A 15,844-nucleotide genomic window follows, 5' to 3' on the forward strand; every position below is an offset into this window, starting at 1 on the left:
TCTCCTTGACAATGCCGTTTTTCCTTGCCTAGTCTGAAAATCTAGCACTATCTATAAATGACATGTCAGATTATCCTGCAAGAAACATGCAAGATCACAAAAGAGTCAGTTACTAAAGCTATGTGACATGAAAAGACACTTAACAGCATATTTTGTCCTGTGTTCATTTGCCATAACAGAAAAGGACAGCTTCACGCCATGTTTGGAGAACATGAGATTACAAAATATTCCCTGCCTAGATTTAAATTAGGTCAATATGAATTCACATTTCATGGTTCAACAGCCAACTCTGTATCAATGAACATATTTATTGTATTTTCGATTGTCTGTTTCTACCTAAAACCTATTTACACCTTCTTTAGGCTCGGTTCACACTGATGCGATGCGGGAAGGCTGCGAACTCGCAGCCTGTTCCCGCATCGCACACGCACCCTCGGCAGTTCACACTGCCATATGCGATCCGCTGGGGGTGTCAATGTAATCTTAACGACACCCCCAGTTTGATCGCATATCGCAGTGCGATCGTGCAGTTCGCACAGGATGGGATCGCACAAGTGTGAACCGCTGTGCGATCCGATCCTGATGCGGCAGCAAAAATGCCTCCTGTGCGTGTTTGCTGCGGGTGCGATGCGAATTTAGCCATACAAACTGTATGGCTAAACTCGCACCGCACAGCTGATCGCATGTCATGTCGGAGCAGTGCGCTCCGACATGACATGCGAACCCCGCACACGCAGTAGTGTGAACCGGGGCTAAAAGACATCATTTTTTTTTTTTTTTTTTCCAAAACAATTTTTATTGAATAAAAAAGGTACAGGTCATACAGCTATTTGAAAGGATTGCAACATAAAAAATGGAACAAAGGAATTTGTGCATATAGTTACATAAATAACGTTCAGTTTCGTATTATACGAATAAACAAGTCAATCTTAGTGCAAAACAGATTGTTTTGAATAGAACACATTGAAAATGTCAAATACTAAACAAAGGTAATAAGTAAAACGTTTTGGGAGTGTTCAGAGACAAGGACAAGAAAACTCCAATAAAGAATATAATGTTACATTGTATGTATTAGATCTTGGTTATAGGAAGGGTGGACGAACAGGCACGTATGGTCAGATCGTCGTCATGTTTGTGGGTATCAATCATAGCGTATTTTTGAGGATATAGTCATCAGTGTATCTTTAGAAATCTATTGTGTTTATAAGGATAACAATTACAAGTTGAGGTGTATCGTGCCAGGAGTTTTCAAAAGATGTGAGAGGTCAAGTTGCACGACATTAGACTTGAAATGTTGCTGCTAATGAATCTTCAGAATGGATAAGCTGTGTGTGACATTCTGGGCGAGAGGAGGGTGAATTTCTAAGGGGATAGGACCTCAACCTCTCTCGGTTGGCTTACAAGGAGTATAGTGTGAAGGTGTGTGGGGGGGGGGGGGGGTGAGGAGGGGGAGGGAAGGGGGAATGGGGGAGGGGGGAAGTATAAGGGATTAGGTCAACTCGGTCTCTGTCCCTCCCTGAAGAAAGGTCGATGGTAGTGTATTGGGGGGGGGGGGATAACCAAAATTGAGTAGAATCTGAGTGAATGTGGTATATTTTAGGATGGAACAATCTTAATTGGTAAGTGGGGAGGACTCTTACCTACTACCCTGTTTTGGGGGTAAGAGTGGACTCCCTGAGGAATGAATATAAGGGGGTGTCCGGGTGACCAAGAGTATATCTAATTAGTTTAAAAAAGATAAATAGGTATCTGATGACGTGAAGGTGAACCACTTATCCCATATGAGGGCGAATTTGTCATTTGTATCATGAGCGATTGCGATCAATTCTTCTAGCTTTACAATCTTATCGATTCTATGTATCCAGTCTTTCAGACTGGGAGGGAATTTGGAGTTCCATTGGGTTGGTATGCAAGCTTTGGCTGCATTTATTAGGTAGGGGATCATTGATTTGCAATAACGGCGTGGTGGAGTTGATGTGTGGTGGAGCAAGTGTTGTGCTGGGGAGAATGGAATTTGGAGATCCAAGTGAGTTGTAAGGATTTTGTGGATTTTTGTCCAGAAGGGCTGGATTTTCGGGCATGTCCAAAAAATGTGTAGTAAGGAGCCTGAGTGTTCGCAGCCTCTCCAGCATTTGTCAGGAATATCTGGAAAGAACCTGTGTAGGATAGATGGTGTCCTATACCAGCGTGTTAGAACTTTGTAACATGATTCTTGCATTGAAACGTTTAGAGAGTTTTTGTGGGTAATAAAACAGATGTTCTCCCAGTCGTGGTCAGAAAGCGAAATGTCTAGGTCAGATTCCCAATCCCTTAAAATTTTGGGTTTCAGTATGCTAGAGTCTGTGAAAAGGAGATTGTATGTAAAGGAGATTAAGTGTCGTTGTGGCTTATTGGTAAGGGTGATCCTTTCGAATGGTGTCATCTGTCTTGAGAAGAGGTTCGCTCGGTGCTGGGATATAAGGAAGTGTCTGGTTTGCAGAAAAGACCAAAGTGGCATGAGGGATGTTTCAGATGAGTATGGTAGGTTGGATCTATCAAGGAATGATCCATCCTTGAAAAATTGTTGTGCACGCATTAGTTCAAATTTCCAGAAATTGGGACGAAAGGAGGATGATATTCCAGGCGGAAAATCAGGATTATGTTGGATTGGCGTTAGGGGGCCTATTATGGAGGAGAGTGATGTTTGTTTGCATACTTCTGAGAAGATGCGAAGGGTAGTTCCGATCAGAGGATGAGACTTCAGGATTTGAGGGGAATTATCTAAACCCAACCAGGGGAGGATTTTGAGTGGGGTGTTTCCAAGAGAGTTTTCTAAAGTGACCCAATCTTTATTTTTTTCATGTAGGGACCAATCTAGAATTCTGGTGAGATGGCAAGCCCAGTGGTATTTTTGTAGGTGACATCATTTTTACCTATGGTATTATATTTTTAGCAACACAGTTGGAATGACACAAAAATCCTGAAGATTCTAACAACCTAAAGTATCGGTCCAAGGCACCATTTAGGTTTGCTATACACCACTCTATCTGTGATTGTATTAAAGTGATATTAAAGCTTTGGATTTTTTTTTTACATTAAAATAAAAAACATGTTATACTCACCTGCTCTGTGCAGTGGTTTTGCACAGAGCAGTCCCAATGCTCTTCCTCGGGTCCCTCACCGGCATACATAGTCTCTCCCTCCTGCCAAGTTCCCCCAGAGCAAGCAGCTTGCTATGGGGCACCCAGTCAGGCTTGCTCCAGAGCCACTGCTTTGTGTATCCATTCACACAGAGCCATGGCTCAGCCCCACCCCTTGCTCTTCTTATTGGCTCACTGGCTGTGACTGACAGCAGTGGGAGCCAATGGCTCCCGCTACTGTCTCAGCCAATGAGGAGGGGGGAATCCTCTCATGCACAGCACTGGAGAAAGGTAGGACTCAGGTAAGTTTTTGGGGGCGGGGGGCTGCTGCATAGAGAAGGTTTTTTACCTTCATGCATAGAATGCATAAAAGGTAAAAAAAAAAAACTTGAGACTTTAGAAACACTAAGAATAAATTGAAAGATATCACCTTAAAATTTATACTTAATACGATCACAAATACAGTGGTGTATAGCAAACATAACTCCCAGCTAAAATGGATTAATTTGGACAACAGGTAGATGGCTGGGAAGGATGTCAAGCAAGGTCAAGATGGCCCTAGCTTGGCTCTATGCCCTTGGAGGACCGGAGCGACCCCTGATGCCACTTCCGGTTCTCAGCCATTACTTTAAGGGAAAAAAAAAATCTCTCAGACCCGATATCTCACACACACTATATATTATATATATATATATATATATATATATATATATATAAATATAAATATAAATATAAAAAGAGACAGTGTAAAAAAAAAAAAAGAAGAAGTAAATAACTCGTGTCCGCATATGTAAACGGTGTTCAAACTAGGGATGCACCGATCCGATATTCGAATCGGAAATCGGCCCCGATCCGGGCAAAATAGCTGGATCGGAGATCGGTAAAATTTAGCCGTCCCACCGGCCGATCCGGGGCATCGCCGTACCTACGTCAATCAGCCTCGCGTGTGTGTGTGTCGGGTATGGAGCACGCCAAAGAGTCGACAGTGTGGAGATATTACACGCTTGCCACGCCAACGAGTTCCACAGCTGTTTGCAATGTCTGCAAAGCGAATGTTTCGAGGGGAGGTGGTATAACAGCAAAGTTCAATACTACAAATTTAATCAGGCACATCCAGAAACACCACTCTAAGGAGCACGCTAAATTCCTGCAGCTCAACAAAACCAAAGCAGCAGACAATACAACAGCCCGGCAGCAACAAACTTTGCAGGATGCATTTCAACGCCACGAAAAGTTTCCGATGGAAAGTATGAAAGCCTCAGCAATAACACAAAGTTTTGGAGTTCATTGTTTTAGATGGTCAACCAATGTCAGTTGTTGAAAATGAGGGCTTCTGTCGCCTACTGGAACACTTGGAGCCGAGGTACTCTCTTCCATCACGCAAGTATTTTTCTGAGACCGCAGTGACAGAACTGTACAAAAAAGTTTGCCAACACGTCTCAAAAGAGATTAAAGATATAAAGGCTATGAGCTTTACTACAGATATATAGAGCTCTGATGTGTGTCCAATGTCACTTTTAAGTTTAACAGTCCACTGGTTGGACACAAACTGTACACCGCACGGTGCAATGCTTCAAGCTAAAAACTTTCATGGTTCACACACCAGCGATACCATTTCAGATACAAGGCTATACTTGACCAGTGGCACATTTCTTTGAATAAAGTGCATGTCATACTCCGAGACAATGCAAGCAACATGAAAAAGGCCATAGACAAAATGGGGGTACGGAGCTTAGGCTGCTTTGCTCACAGCTTGCAGTCAATGAGGGGCTATTGTCACAACAAAGTGTGAGCGATGCCATTTGCAATCGGTAGACAAATTGTGGGGCATTTTAAACATTCTCAACTTGCGTATTCAAGGCTGCAAGATATCCAGCTCCAGATGCAAATGCAACCTAAACGCCTGCAACAATACGTCAAAACAAGGTGGAATTCTACGTACTTGATGATACAGAGTCTTCTGGAACAGAAGTGAGTCCTCTGTGCTTACATTGCTGACCATGATGACCTGCCCAGTACACTGACCACTAACCAGTGGGCTTTGCTAGAAAAAACGAGCATTGTTTTAGCACCATTTGAAGAGCTAACAAGGAAAGAAAGCTCATCAACTGCCTCCACCGCTGACGTCATTCCAGCTGTCACCATCCTCAAACGCATCCTTGCTAAAGAAGGCAATGCGGATACTGGCATCAAAACAATGAAAACAACCCTGCTTCAAGCTGTCAACAAACGCTTCGACACTGTGGAAGATGAACCCCTATATGCACTTGCCATCCTGCAGGACCCGAAATATAAAGACAGGTACGTTTTTCAGCCTCAGGTTAGTGTCATGAAGTGTTTCATAATTAGCCTAACCTACGTTTTTATTTCTGTTTCAGATACTTTACAAGTGCACAATCTGCAAAGCGTGCAAGAGATGCAGTGACAGCGGAACTAGAGGAAGACTTGAGGAACAGCAGAGCTGGAGCATCACAGGCCACAGAACCACAAGACAAGGTCCCTCGGGTGGAAGCAGCAGCAGCACCGAGCAGCTTTATGCAAGAGTTTGACCACATTGTGGAGGAGTTTGAACTAAATCCCAATGCAGCAAGCAGCTCAAGCCCTGCAGTGCAACTGCATGGATATTTTGCAGAGAAAACTATCGCTGCCTCAGACAACCCATACCAGTTCCGGGGAGTCAACAAATACAGATTACCTTGTCTTGCTGCCACTGCCACAAAATATCTCTGTGCCCCCTGCACTAGTGTAGAAAGTGAGAGCGTGTTCAGCACCGTTTCCAGCATTGTGGATGAGAAGAGAAATAGACTTACAGCAGAGAGAGCAGAAATGCTTGTCTTTATGAGAAAGAATTTGCATTGCTGCTGATTAAATGACCATACTGGTCATTTTTGTGTCGTGTGATCACACAAACAAATGGCATTTGTATGTAAACAGGTAGTCCAGTGTCACTGTCACATGCCACCATCAAATTACTGTGTGATGATGATGGTGGTGTGACACTGGACTACATGTTTACAATATGCCATCTGTATGTGTGATCAAGTTGTTGTTGTTGTTCAACAAACCTTTAGTCAGGTCAGAGTCAGACTCAGGCTGCTATGTTGTTGCGCCTATGTTGTTATATTGCCAATGCCCCCCTGCACTAAAAAGTGAGAGAGTGTTCTGTTCACAGTTTGTGTTTGTGGATGAGAAGAGAAACAGCGAGAAGAAATGCTTGTCTAGTGTCTACATCTTCTTGAGAGAGAATTAAATGACCATCAGGTCATGTTTCTGTCATTGTCATCATGTGTGACAAGTCAACTTCTTGATCACACAAACAAAGGCATTTTGTGTGAACAGGTAGTCCAGTGTCACTGTGTCACACGCCAACGCCACCAACATTACTGTGTGATGGTGGTGTGACACTGGACTACATGTTCTCAACATGCTATTTTGTATGTGTGATCAAGTTGTTGTTGTTTTTGTTCGACCAACTTTTGGTCAGGACAAGAATCAGGCTGCTATGTTGTTGCTGCTGGTGTTGTTGTATTGCCCCCTGCAGTGCCTGCCCTGCTCTGTCTGCCACTAAAGCAGAAAGTGAGAGTGTGTAGTGTTCAGGACAGTTTGTGAGTGACTGTGTTTGTGTTGTGGATGAGAAGAGAAATAGCCTTACACAGAGAGAAGAGAAGAAATGCAATCTTCTTGAGAGAGGCTCAGGCTGCTACTATACTATGTTGCATTTTTTTATTTAAATTCCTGTTTGCACTTTCCAGGATTTTGCACTTTAGTTTACAATGTTTACTGTTTAATTGCTATTGTATGTTCAAGCAATAAACAGTTTTTTTTCTTGTGACTACATTTTATTCTTTGTGTTTGATGATATTTTAGATTTTTAATGCACATTTGTTATATGGCATCTGTCGATACCAATACCGATCCGGAAAGTATTATTTTGTTATGAGCTCACAAAACAGTACTTCCGGATCAGACTCGGGATCAGCGATTTCACAAACCAAAAGATCGGGATCGGAAGCAAAAAAGTTGGATCGGTGCATCCCTAGTTCAAATCACACGTGAGGTAATGCTCCAGTCCTTAGAATGAGAGCAATAATTCTGGTGCTAGGCCTCCCCTGTAACTCTAAACTGGTAACCTGTAAAAAATTTTAAAGTGTTACCTATTGAGATTTTAAAGTACCATAGTTTGTCGCCATTCCACGAGCGTGCGCTCATTTTAAAGCATGACATGTTTGTTATCCATTTACTGGGAATCACATCATCTTTCACATTGTACAAAAAAATTGGGCTAACTTTACGGTTTTGTTTTTTTAAATTCATTAAATGTATTTATTCCAAAAGAAAATTGTGTTTGAAAGATCCCTGCGGAAATCCAGTGTGACATAAAATTTTGCAACGATTGCCATTTTACTCTCTAGGGTCTCTGTTGAAATATATATATATATATGTATATATTTCTGTCCATACATCACAGGATTTTTCCCCAAGGGCAGGATAAGAAATCACTCAGTTTCCCCTCCCAGGAGGCTGTGTCAGCTTGGAGTCTTATCAGCGATTCATGTAGATAGCAGAGGGAAGAGCGATAAGAGGAAAATGATTCAGGGTAGCACACACTATAGAGGGATATGCTTGTTCATTTTTTCATGTTAGGGGCTTACAAACATGAAATATGAACAAAGCATGTTGCTACATCCACATTCACGATTACGTTACATCAATGTGTCACACGACGCACACCCACAGCAGCTAACCAGGAATGGCTCTGATTACTGCGTCGGGGATAGGTTTCCAACACTAGCACGTCAGTCCGTTCACGACTAATCACCGTCGTGTCACAATTAGGCACCATATAACAGTTTTGTGCTTGCTCCTGGATTCTAAATACACTAGAAACACAGATTTACAAGTACATGAAGCCCAACAGGATACGACCAGAAGGAACTATTTTCATCTCTCCGCAACTAATATTTTATATTTTCTGAGAGATAAATATAGATTCATCATTCCTCTTCTGTTGATATAAACCTGCCAAACATTTTGGGCCTTCTCACTGTCCCTATTTGTAGCCGAAATTATTTTTCAAGGTTCAGGAAGGTGACAATTTTATACCTGTACAAGCATGAGATAATTGTATTGGCATCTAGATGTCATTTCTGGTCTAAAGGCTTGTTCTATCCTCCTCGAATGCTAATGGGTAATAATATGTCTATGACTAAGGCAATACTGTATCTCGAATAACACAGAATGTAACTATATGTATGTACACTTGCAATACTTCTACAGATCACATTACATCTCAGCGCTTGGCAAAACTATCCTACTCTTACATTTATGTTACATCCACATTCACGCTTATCTTACACATATCATTCTGTAGCGTGTACTATCAATCTCAATTAAGAGCACTAAGGGGTTTATTTACTAAAAGTGGGTACAAAATCTGGTGCAGTTCTGCAAAGAAATTAATCAGCTTCCAGGTTCCATTGCCAAAGCCTAATCGAAAAAGCTGAATTTAGAAGCTGATTGGTTTCTATGCAGAACTGCACAAGATTTTTCACCCTTTCAGGCTTAGTAAATCTCCCTTTAGGTGTAATTTCTGTCTGCTGGCAGTTCCTCTGCATTCATCTTGAATCGCTTCTGACAAGTTTTCCTGAAACCAGGAGGAAAAAAAAAGGTGACGTGGGGGAGCTCCTGCTGATTGACAGCCTCAGCTCTGTTCCTGTGTGCTGGACAAAAGTGGTGTTCGTCCATTCCTCCAATCAGCTCTAAGAGCTCTCTTCACTGAGCCCAACATCAGCTCTCTGCCACTTCTTTCTGACAGCTCAGGCAAACTTTATAAATTCTGCATTTTAAAGCGATGTAGCGAAGAGAAGACTGCAGATAAACAAGTACAACTTGTGTAGGAGGATTGGTTTCACCTTCGTGTATTACCCAAGACCAGTCACCTTACTGGGTAAATCTAAGGGTTTAAAACCCCTTTTAAGTGAAACTCTAATATTCCTATTTCGCTCCTCCCCAAGCAGCTACATAAAAAAGGGAGGTGAAGGGAGGGGTGGAGGAGTTGATCCATTAGAGAGTGATTAGACACCCCCAACAGAGGGAAAAGCTATGATGTACAAAGAAGGGGGCTGCGTTAGGAAATCAGCTTTTCAATTTTTCCAGCAAGTCCAAAGGTGCATTTGCAAATGAAAGAAAACAACTGACGAAAAACTCAGAAGGAAGCATTTAAAGTACTTATTTTTGTGCTTTTACCTGCATTTTTTTAAATAAACAAAGGTTGAATCACAAAGACCATGATACAAACTCCCACCTACCTCGACATCACATGTGTATTCCGTTTTATCCAGTAAGGTCACTCTACATGGCACAGTTTTCATTTTTCTCGGGGATTTGAAAGAACTCTCCTTCTTGGCTTCAACAGACTGATTCCCTTTTATCACCTTTTGTTCTTCATTTTTCACCTCTTCAACCTTTTCTGTTCCTAGGTTTTCCTCTTTTGAAGGCTGCAAACAAAACAAGATGTTATTTAAACTTAAAGTGGCAGACATGAAATATGAACAAAGTATTTACCTCTCTATAGTGTGTACTGGTCTCAATCCAGCGCACTGCCATTTGTCTTCTGCCTCGTTTCTCTGCTACCTGCATGGGTGACTTCTGACAAGTTTTCCCAATACCAAAAGTAAAAGGGTGACAGGGGAAGGAGCTCCAGCACACAGCCTGTGATTAACAGCCTCAACTATGTTTCTGTGTGCTGCGTGAAGAAGAGTGTGTGTATCCCTCCTTCCAATCTGTGTGATTTCAGCTCCTTAGCTGAAGCCCCCTAGCTTCTGAAGTTCAGGGATGCTGTCTAAATGCTGGACTGGAAACTGATGTAGAGAAGTTAGGACTGCAGATAAAGAGGTACAACCTACGTGGGAGGATTGGTTATTATTCTCTACGTATCAACTGAGAATAGTCGCTTCACTAGGTATATGTAAGGGTTTACAACCACTTTACATTTTGTGAAATTTTCTTTTAAATCAGGACCAGGAACAGTACTTACAATCAACAAAAAAAAGTTTCCCTTGTGCTGGTGGTTGCTGCGTTTCTTGAAAACCTTTATCCTCTAACCTCCCCGCTCTGAAAACCCCCGCAGCGGTGATCTTCTAGTGCTGCATTGGTAATACAAATGGCTGAAACGGTCACAGGAACTTGTAAAAAATACTGATATTAACTGCCCTTCCCAGCAGCCGTGCTGGTGATTGCTGTGTTGCTTGCAGTCTTCTGACTCCCCAGGTCCCACTGCAGCTGTGATCTACTGGTGCAGCTTGAGTTAATACGAACAGCTGCACCTGTCACAAGCACTTTCCAAAAGTGTCAACTATGCCTGCCCTTTCTGCCCGACTGTGCCAGTCACAGAAGCTGTACTTCCAGATCCCATAATGAAAAACGATTTAAGAACGGAGGACAGACAGAAAAATGGAAGGTTCACCTGTCCTCCATTCATAGGGAGCTTTTCATTGTGGGAACCAAAAGTACAGCTTCTATGAATGACACAGTCAGGCAGAAAGAACGGGCATAGTTAGCACTTTTGACAAATGCCTGTGACAGGTGCAGCTGTTCGTATTAACTCCAGCACCACCAGTAGATCACAGCTATGTTGGGATCTGGCGGGGCAGAAGACTGAAGAAGATTTCAAGCAACACAGCAACCACCACCACAAGGGACACTTTTCATTCATAGTAATTATCAACCCCAGCGCGGATTTAAAAAAAAAAAAGGCTTAAACTGGCTACAATAAATACAGTACATCTAAAATGATGCTGCTCATATATAAAACTGCAAGTCTGTAGATTGATCCTTCAGCAGAGAACTGGATGGAGTTCTACACAGTGGTGTAATGACACTATATTCTTAATTTGCACATCTTAAAAGGAACGTTTTAGGATAGAATATGTTGTCATCTTTTCTTTGCTGCAGTTTACTTCCAGATTCTATCCCTACTCTGACTGGACAGTAAAAAGAAAAGCAACACAACAATGTGCAAATCTCTCTGTTCTACTATACTCTCTTCCTCACAACATGCTGGAGTTCAGCTTTACATAAGCCTGCACAAATAAATATCATGTAAAATAAAGAATATAAGTAAATCGGACTTACCTGTAAATTAAATATCTTGGAATAAAGTACAGAACACAGAAATAATATTCTCAGACCTGGGGTTATATGCTGGTACCATCAGGTGACTGGACACTGGCAAAGCTTTTGAGTACACACTTCCTGATCACCCCCTATAACCCTACCCCCAGTCCATGAGTCCTCAATTTATTAGCAAGCAATGCAGAGTAATACAGGAACAGAATGGAGGGTGGCCTTGCCCTGTACAAATACTCCAAGGTATAGAACTTTCAGGTAAGTCAAAATACCTTTTTATCTTAATCATATAGTGCAGGACACAGATTTGATATTCATAGACCCCAGGAATTCCCCAAACAATGAATGAGAAGGATAAGCAACAAGCCAAACAAAACTGCCAACAGGCCCAATAATAACAAGTGTCAACAGATCAAACTCAAAGTGCTGCTGCAAGAACCTTGCAGCTGAAAGTTGCATTCACAGAGCATTGGAGGACCACCTGGTAAAACTTGGAAAACATTAACAGAAGACCAGGTACAGCTTTACAAAGCTGGGCCACAGAGGCTTAATGCCGAAATGCCCAGGAAACTTCTACTGACCTGGTGACATGGGTATATTTTAGTACAGGAGGTCCTTTATCATTTAGGATTTAAGCTCTTGAGAGGAGATGTCTTATCCACCTAGCAATGGTAGATCTTGATTTCCCTTTCCAGGTCCTGTTAGAACAAAAAATGCAAGTCTTTCTTCCTGATACAGGCTGTAGCTTTTAGATTCACTCTGATGGCTCTGACCACATTCAGACAGTTAACAGCAACCTCCTTTGGGTGCTTGGGAGCAGGGAAGGAATATGCCTTTGTTGAGGTGGAAGTCTACAACACATTAGGAAGAAAGGAGGATCTGGGGTGCAAGACTACTTTACCCTTGTAAACCAACTCAGACACGCCCGACACACGATAGCCACCAAGAAGCCTAGCTTGCAGGAGAGATCACCCTAAGGAAGTTCCCTGATGGATTCAAATGGCTTCTGCAGGGCAGAGAGAACAAAATTGAGGTCCCAAGAAAACACAAGAGGCTGTACGGATGGTTTGATTCAAGAAACACCTTGAAGAAAGGTTTTTACAAAGGGAAGATGAAGCTAGAGGTTTTTGAACAGGAATGGATAAAGCTGAAACTTTCCTAAAGAGTAATTATGGCCAAGTTCTGGTCAAAGACAAATTGTAGGAGGGCCAGAAAAAAATCTCTTGGGTTGAAGTGCCTATGTTTACACAAGTCAAAGAAGCATTGTTCAGATACAATAGTAGATTTTTCTGGAGGTGGCTCTCTTCGCTTTTATTGTAATTAAAAAATCAAAGACCCCTTCAATGCAATTGAGGCTAGTGACTGAGAAGCAGGATGGAACAGGAGACATTCAGAAGGGGCTGTTTGCCAGGAGTAATCTCCTAATGGTCCAAATATGTTTGTGTATCAGGTTCTTCTGATCTGGGTCAGTTGGAAGTTGGGGGAGAATTACAGATTTCTTCTTTTGCTCTATTTTGTGGAGCAGTTGCAGCAGGATTTGGGTTGGAGGAAATGCATGAATTAGCTTGGAATGAGTACACAGAGTTATCAGAGTATCTACAAGTGCTAGAGGACCTTGGTTCTGGCCACAGATAGAGGTAACATTCTAGGATTCATTCCCCCTCGTCCAGGCAGTGATGAGGGAGGTAATTGTCCTTCCAATTGTCCACTCCTGATACGTAAAAAGCAGAGAACACTGAAGTTCAGACTTGCCTCCTTCAAGGCTGCGTGACTCCTGGTACCCCCCTCTCTGGTAACTGATGTAGGCCATAGCCTTGGAATTGTCTGATTGTACCCTGACTGGATGTCCCTAAAGAAGAAGAGGGTCCACCAGTGCAATGCCATTTTTATTGCCATGAATTCCAAGGTGCTGATGGGCAGCTTGGATTTCTTGCGTGACCATGTTCACCAAACTGCAAAAGATTGGAACATTCATCCCTAGACTGAGGGGCTGGCATTTGTCATCATCACCTTCCACTGGTATGGTAGAAATTAGCAAATGACATCCCCATTGATCCTTGCTTGGCTGAAAAGAACAGGAAGCACAGGAAGATCAAGTCATAAAGCACATTTCTAACACAAAAACAAGATGTCTTTGGAGAGGCCTTGAATGGTATTGAGAAAATGGAACAGCCTAAAAGGAGGCAACCATGTGGCCCAGAAATACTATGGAAAATCTCAAAAAGGGATAATTCTTTGCCTTTAAGGCCCATGTGAGAGTGACAGGTTTGTTTTCTGGAAGATAAAGCTTGGGCTGTATTTAGAAGGCGGCCCAAGTAATCCAGGTAATGGGAAGGTTGGAGAGCAGTTTTAAAAGTCAATTACACAACCAAAAACCTGAAGTATCTTAGTTGGAAAGGAAATTAATCATTCACAAGAAGGTTGTCTAGATATCTGAACCTGAACAGGACCTTAACAACCTGGGTTCTTAGGAGGGCAAAAGAGGGTGCAGGTTCCATTGTGAATACGCAGAGCAGAGGAAAGGCCAAATGGCTGTGTGACATACTAGAAGTGTTTGTCTCCTACTGTGAAGCAAATAGCCTATGGAGGTGGGTAAATGGGAATATGCATCTTCAATTAGATCCATATATATTTGGACACGGGCACACCTTTAGTTTTTTTCAAGCCATTCCCCCCTTTTTCAAGGGAACAAAAGTAATTGCCGAATAGAATCATAAGCAGTTTTATGGCCAGGTGTGCGCTACTCCATTATTTCTTCATCAATTAAGCAGGTAAAAGGTCTGGAGTTGATTCTTAGTGTGAAATTTGCATTTGGAATCTATTGCTGTGAACCTACATCATGCGTTCAAAAGGTGCTGTCAATGAAAGTGAAAGTGAAACAGGCCATTATAAGGCTTCAAAAATTAAACAAATCCATCAGAGGAGATAGCAGCAACATTAGGAATGGCCAAATCAACAGTCTGGTACATTCTGAGCAAAGAAGAACGCACTGGTGAAGGCCTGGAAACCCACGGTGGACACCAACAGTGGTAAATGATCACAGGATCCTCTTTATGGTAAAGAAAAAAATTCTCAAAATCCAACCAGTGAAGGACACTCTCCAGGATATGGGCATATCATTGTCAAAGTCTACAATCAAGAGAAGACTTAACAAGAGAAAATACAGAGGGTTCACCACAAGGTGCAAACCATTCATAAGCCTGAAGAATAGAAAAGCCAGATTAGACTTTGCCAAAAAACATCTAAAAAAGCCAGACTAGTTCTGGAAAAGCATTCTTTGGATGGATGAAACTAAGATTAATCTGTACTAGAATGACGGGAAGAAAAAAAAGTGTGGAGAAGGCTTGGACCAGCTCATGATCCAAAGCCCAAAACATCATCTGTAAAAGTTGGTGGAGGCAGTGTGATGGCATGGGCATGCATGACTTCCAGTGGCACTGGGTCATTGGTGTTTATTGATGATGTGACAAGACAGAAGCAGCCAGATTAATTCTGCAGTGTTTAGATATCTGCTGTGAGCCCAGATTCAGCCAAATGCAGCAACGTTGATTGGAGAGTGCTTCATAGTACAGATGAACAATGATCTAAAACACACTGCAAAAGCAACCCAGGAGCTTTTGAAGGAAAAAAAGTGGCATATCCTACAATGGCCGAGTCAAAAACCTGATCTCAACCCAATTGAGCATGCTGAAGGCAAAACTAAAGGCAGAAAGTCCCACAAACAAAGAACAACTGAAGACAGCTACAGTTAGAGCCTGGCAAAGCATCAGAAAAGAGTAAACCCAGTCTTTGGTAATGTCCATGGGTTCCAGACTTCAGGCAGTCTTTGCCAGTAAAGGATTCTCAAGAAAATATTAAAAATGAACATTATATTTATGATTATATTAATTTGTCCAATTACACTTGAGCCCCTGAAAATGGGGGGACAGTGTATAAAAATGGTTGCAGTTCCTAAAATTTGTACTTGATATTTAAATTCAACCCCTTGAATTAAAACTGAAAGTCTGCACTTCAAAATTCATTTGGATTGTTTTGTTTTAATTTTATTCTGGTGGAATACAGAGCCAAAAGTATGAAAACTGTGCCTGTGTCCAAATATATAAGAACCTAACTATATAAGGGATCGACCGATTATCAGCAAAGCCGATTATCAGAGGGCCGATATTCACTTTTGCTGATATATCGGTATCGGTCCCGGAATGGCCAATATTACCGATATTCCAAATATTGCTCATGTAAGGGTAAAATGATGTCACATAGCATAATTCTGTTTACAAATGTTATTGAATATGCCAATCACATATGTACAAAAGATATAAGCAATTCCACATTAGCAGATCTGCTGGCAGATCAGTATCTCTCACCCACTTGCGGTAAGTGATACCCGGGTAATACCGCTCCGTTCGGCATCCACTCAATACCACTTCGTCCCTCACCCACTCCAGGTCTCAGACCCTGACATAGGAAGTACAAAATATCGGCCCATACCAATACGTTGTGATAAATATATTGGTATCGGCCCTGGAAAAAAAAAAACATATCGGTCTATCCCTTATCTAGATATCTTGAATGTATACAAATGCTGGGTACTCACCTTG

General features: G+C 41.9%; 1 protein-coding gene across 17 annotated transcripts in view; it reads right to left on the reverse strand.

The window, feature by feature from the left end:
- EPB41L2 (erythrocyte membrane protein band 4.1 like 2) overlaps positions 1 to 15,844 on the reverse strand; it is a 375,724-nt gene that overhangs the window by 226,018 nt on the left and 133,862 nt on the right. For all 17 annotated transcript variants that reach the window (XM_082250108.1, XM_082250106.1, XM_082250105.1 and 14 more), the window contains one exon: positions 9,428 to 9,616. In XM_082250108.1, the coding sequence (XP_082106234.1) occupies positions 9,428 to 9,616 (189 nt within the window). The remainder of the gene's footprint in view (positions 1 to 9,427; positions 9,617 to 15,844) is intronic.

Source organism: Pelophylax lessonae, assembly GCF_965119305.1.
Source record: "Pelophylax lessonae genome assembly, chromosome: 3".
Lineage (NCBI taxonomy): Eukaryota > Metazoa > Chordata > Amphibia > Anura > Ranidae > Pelophylax > Pelophylax lessonae.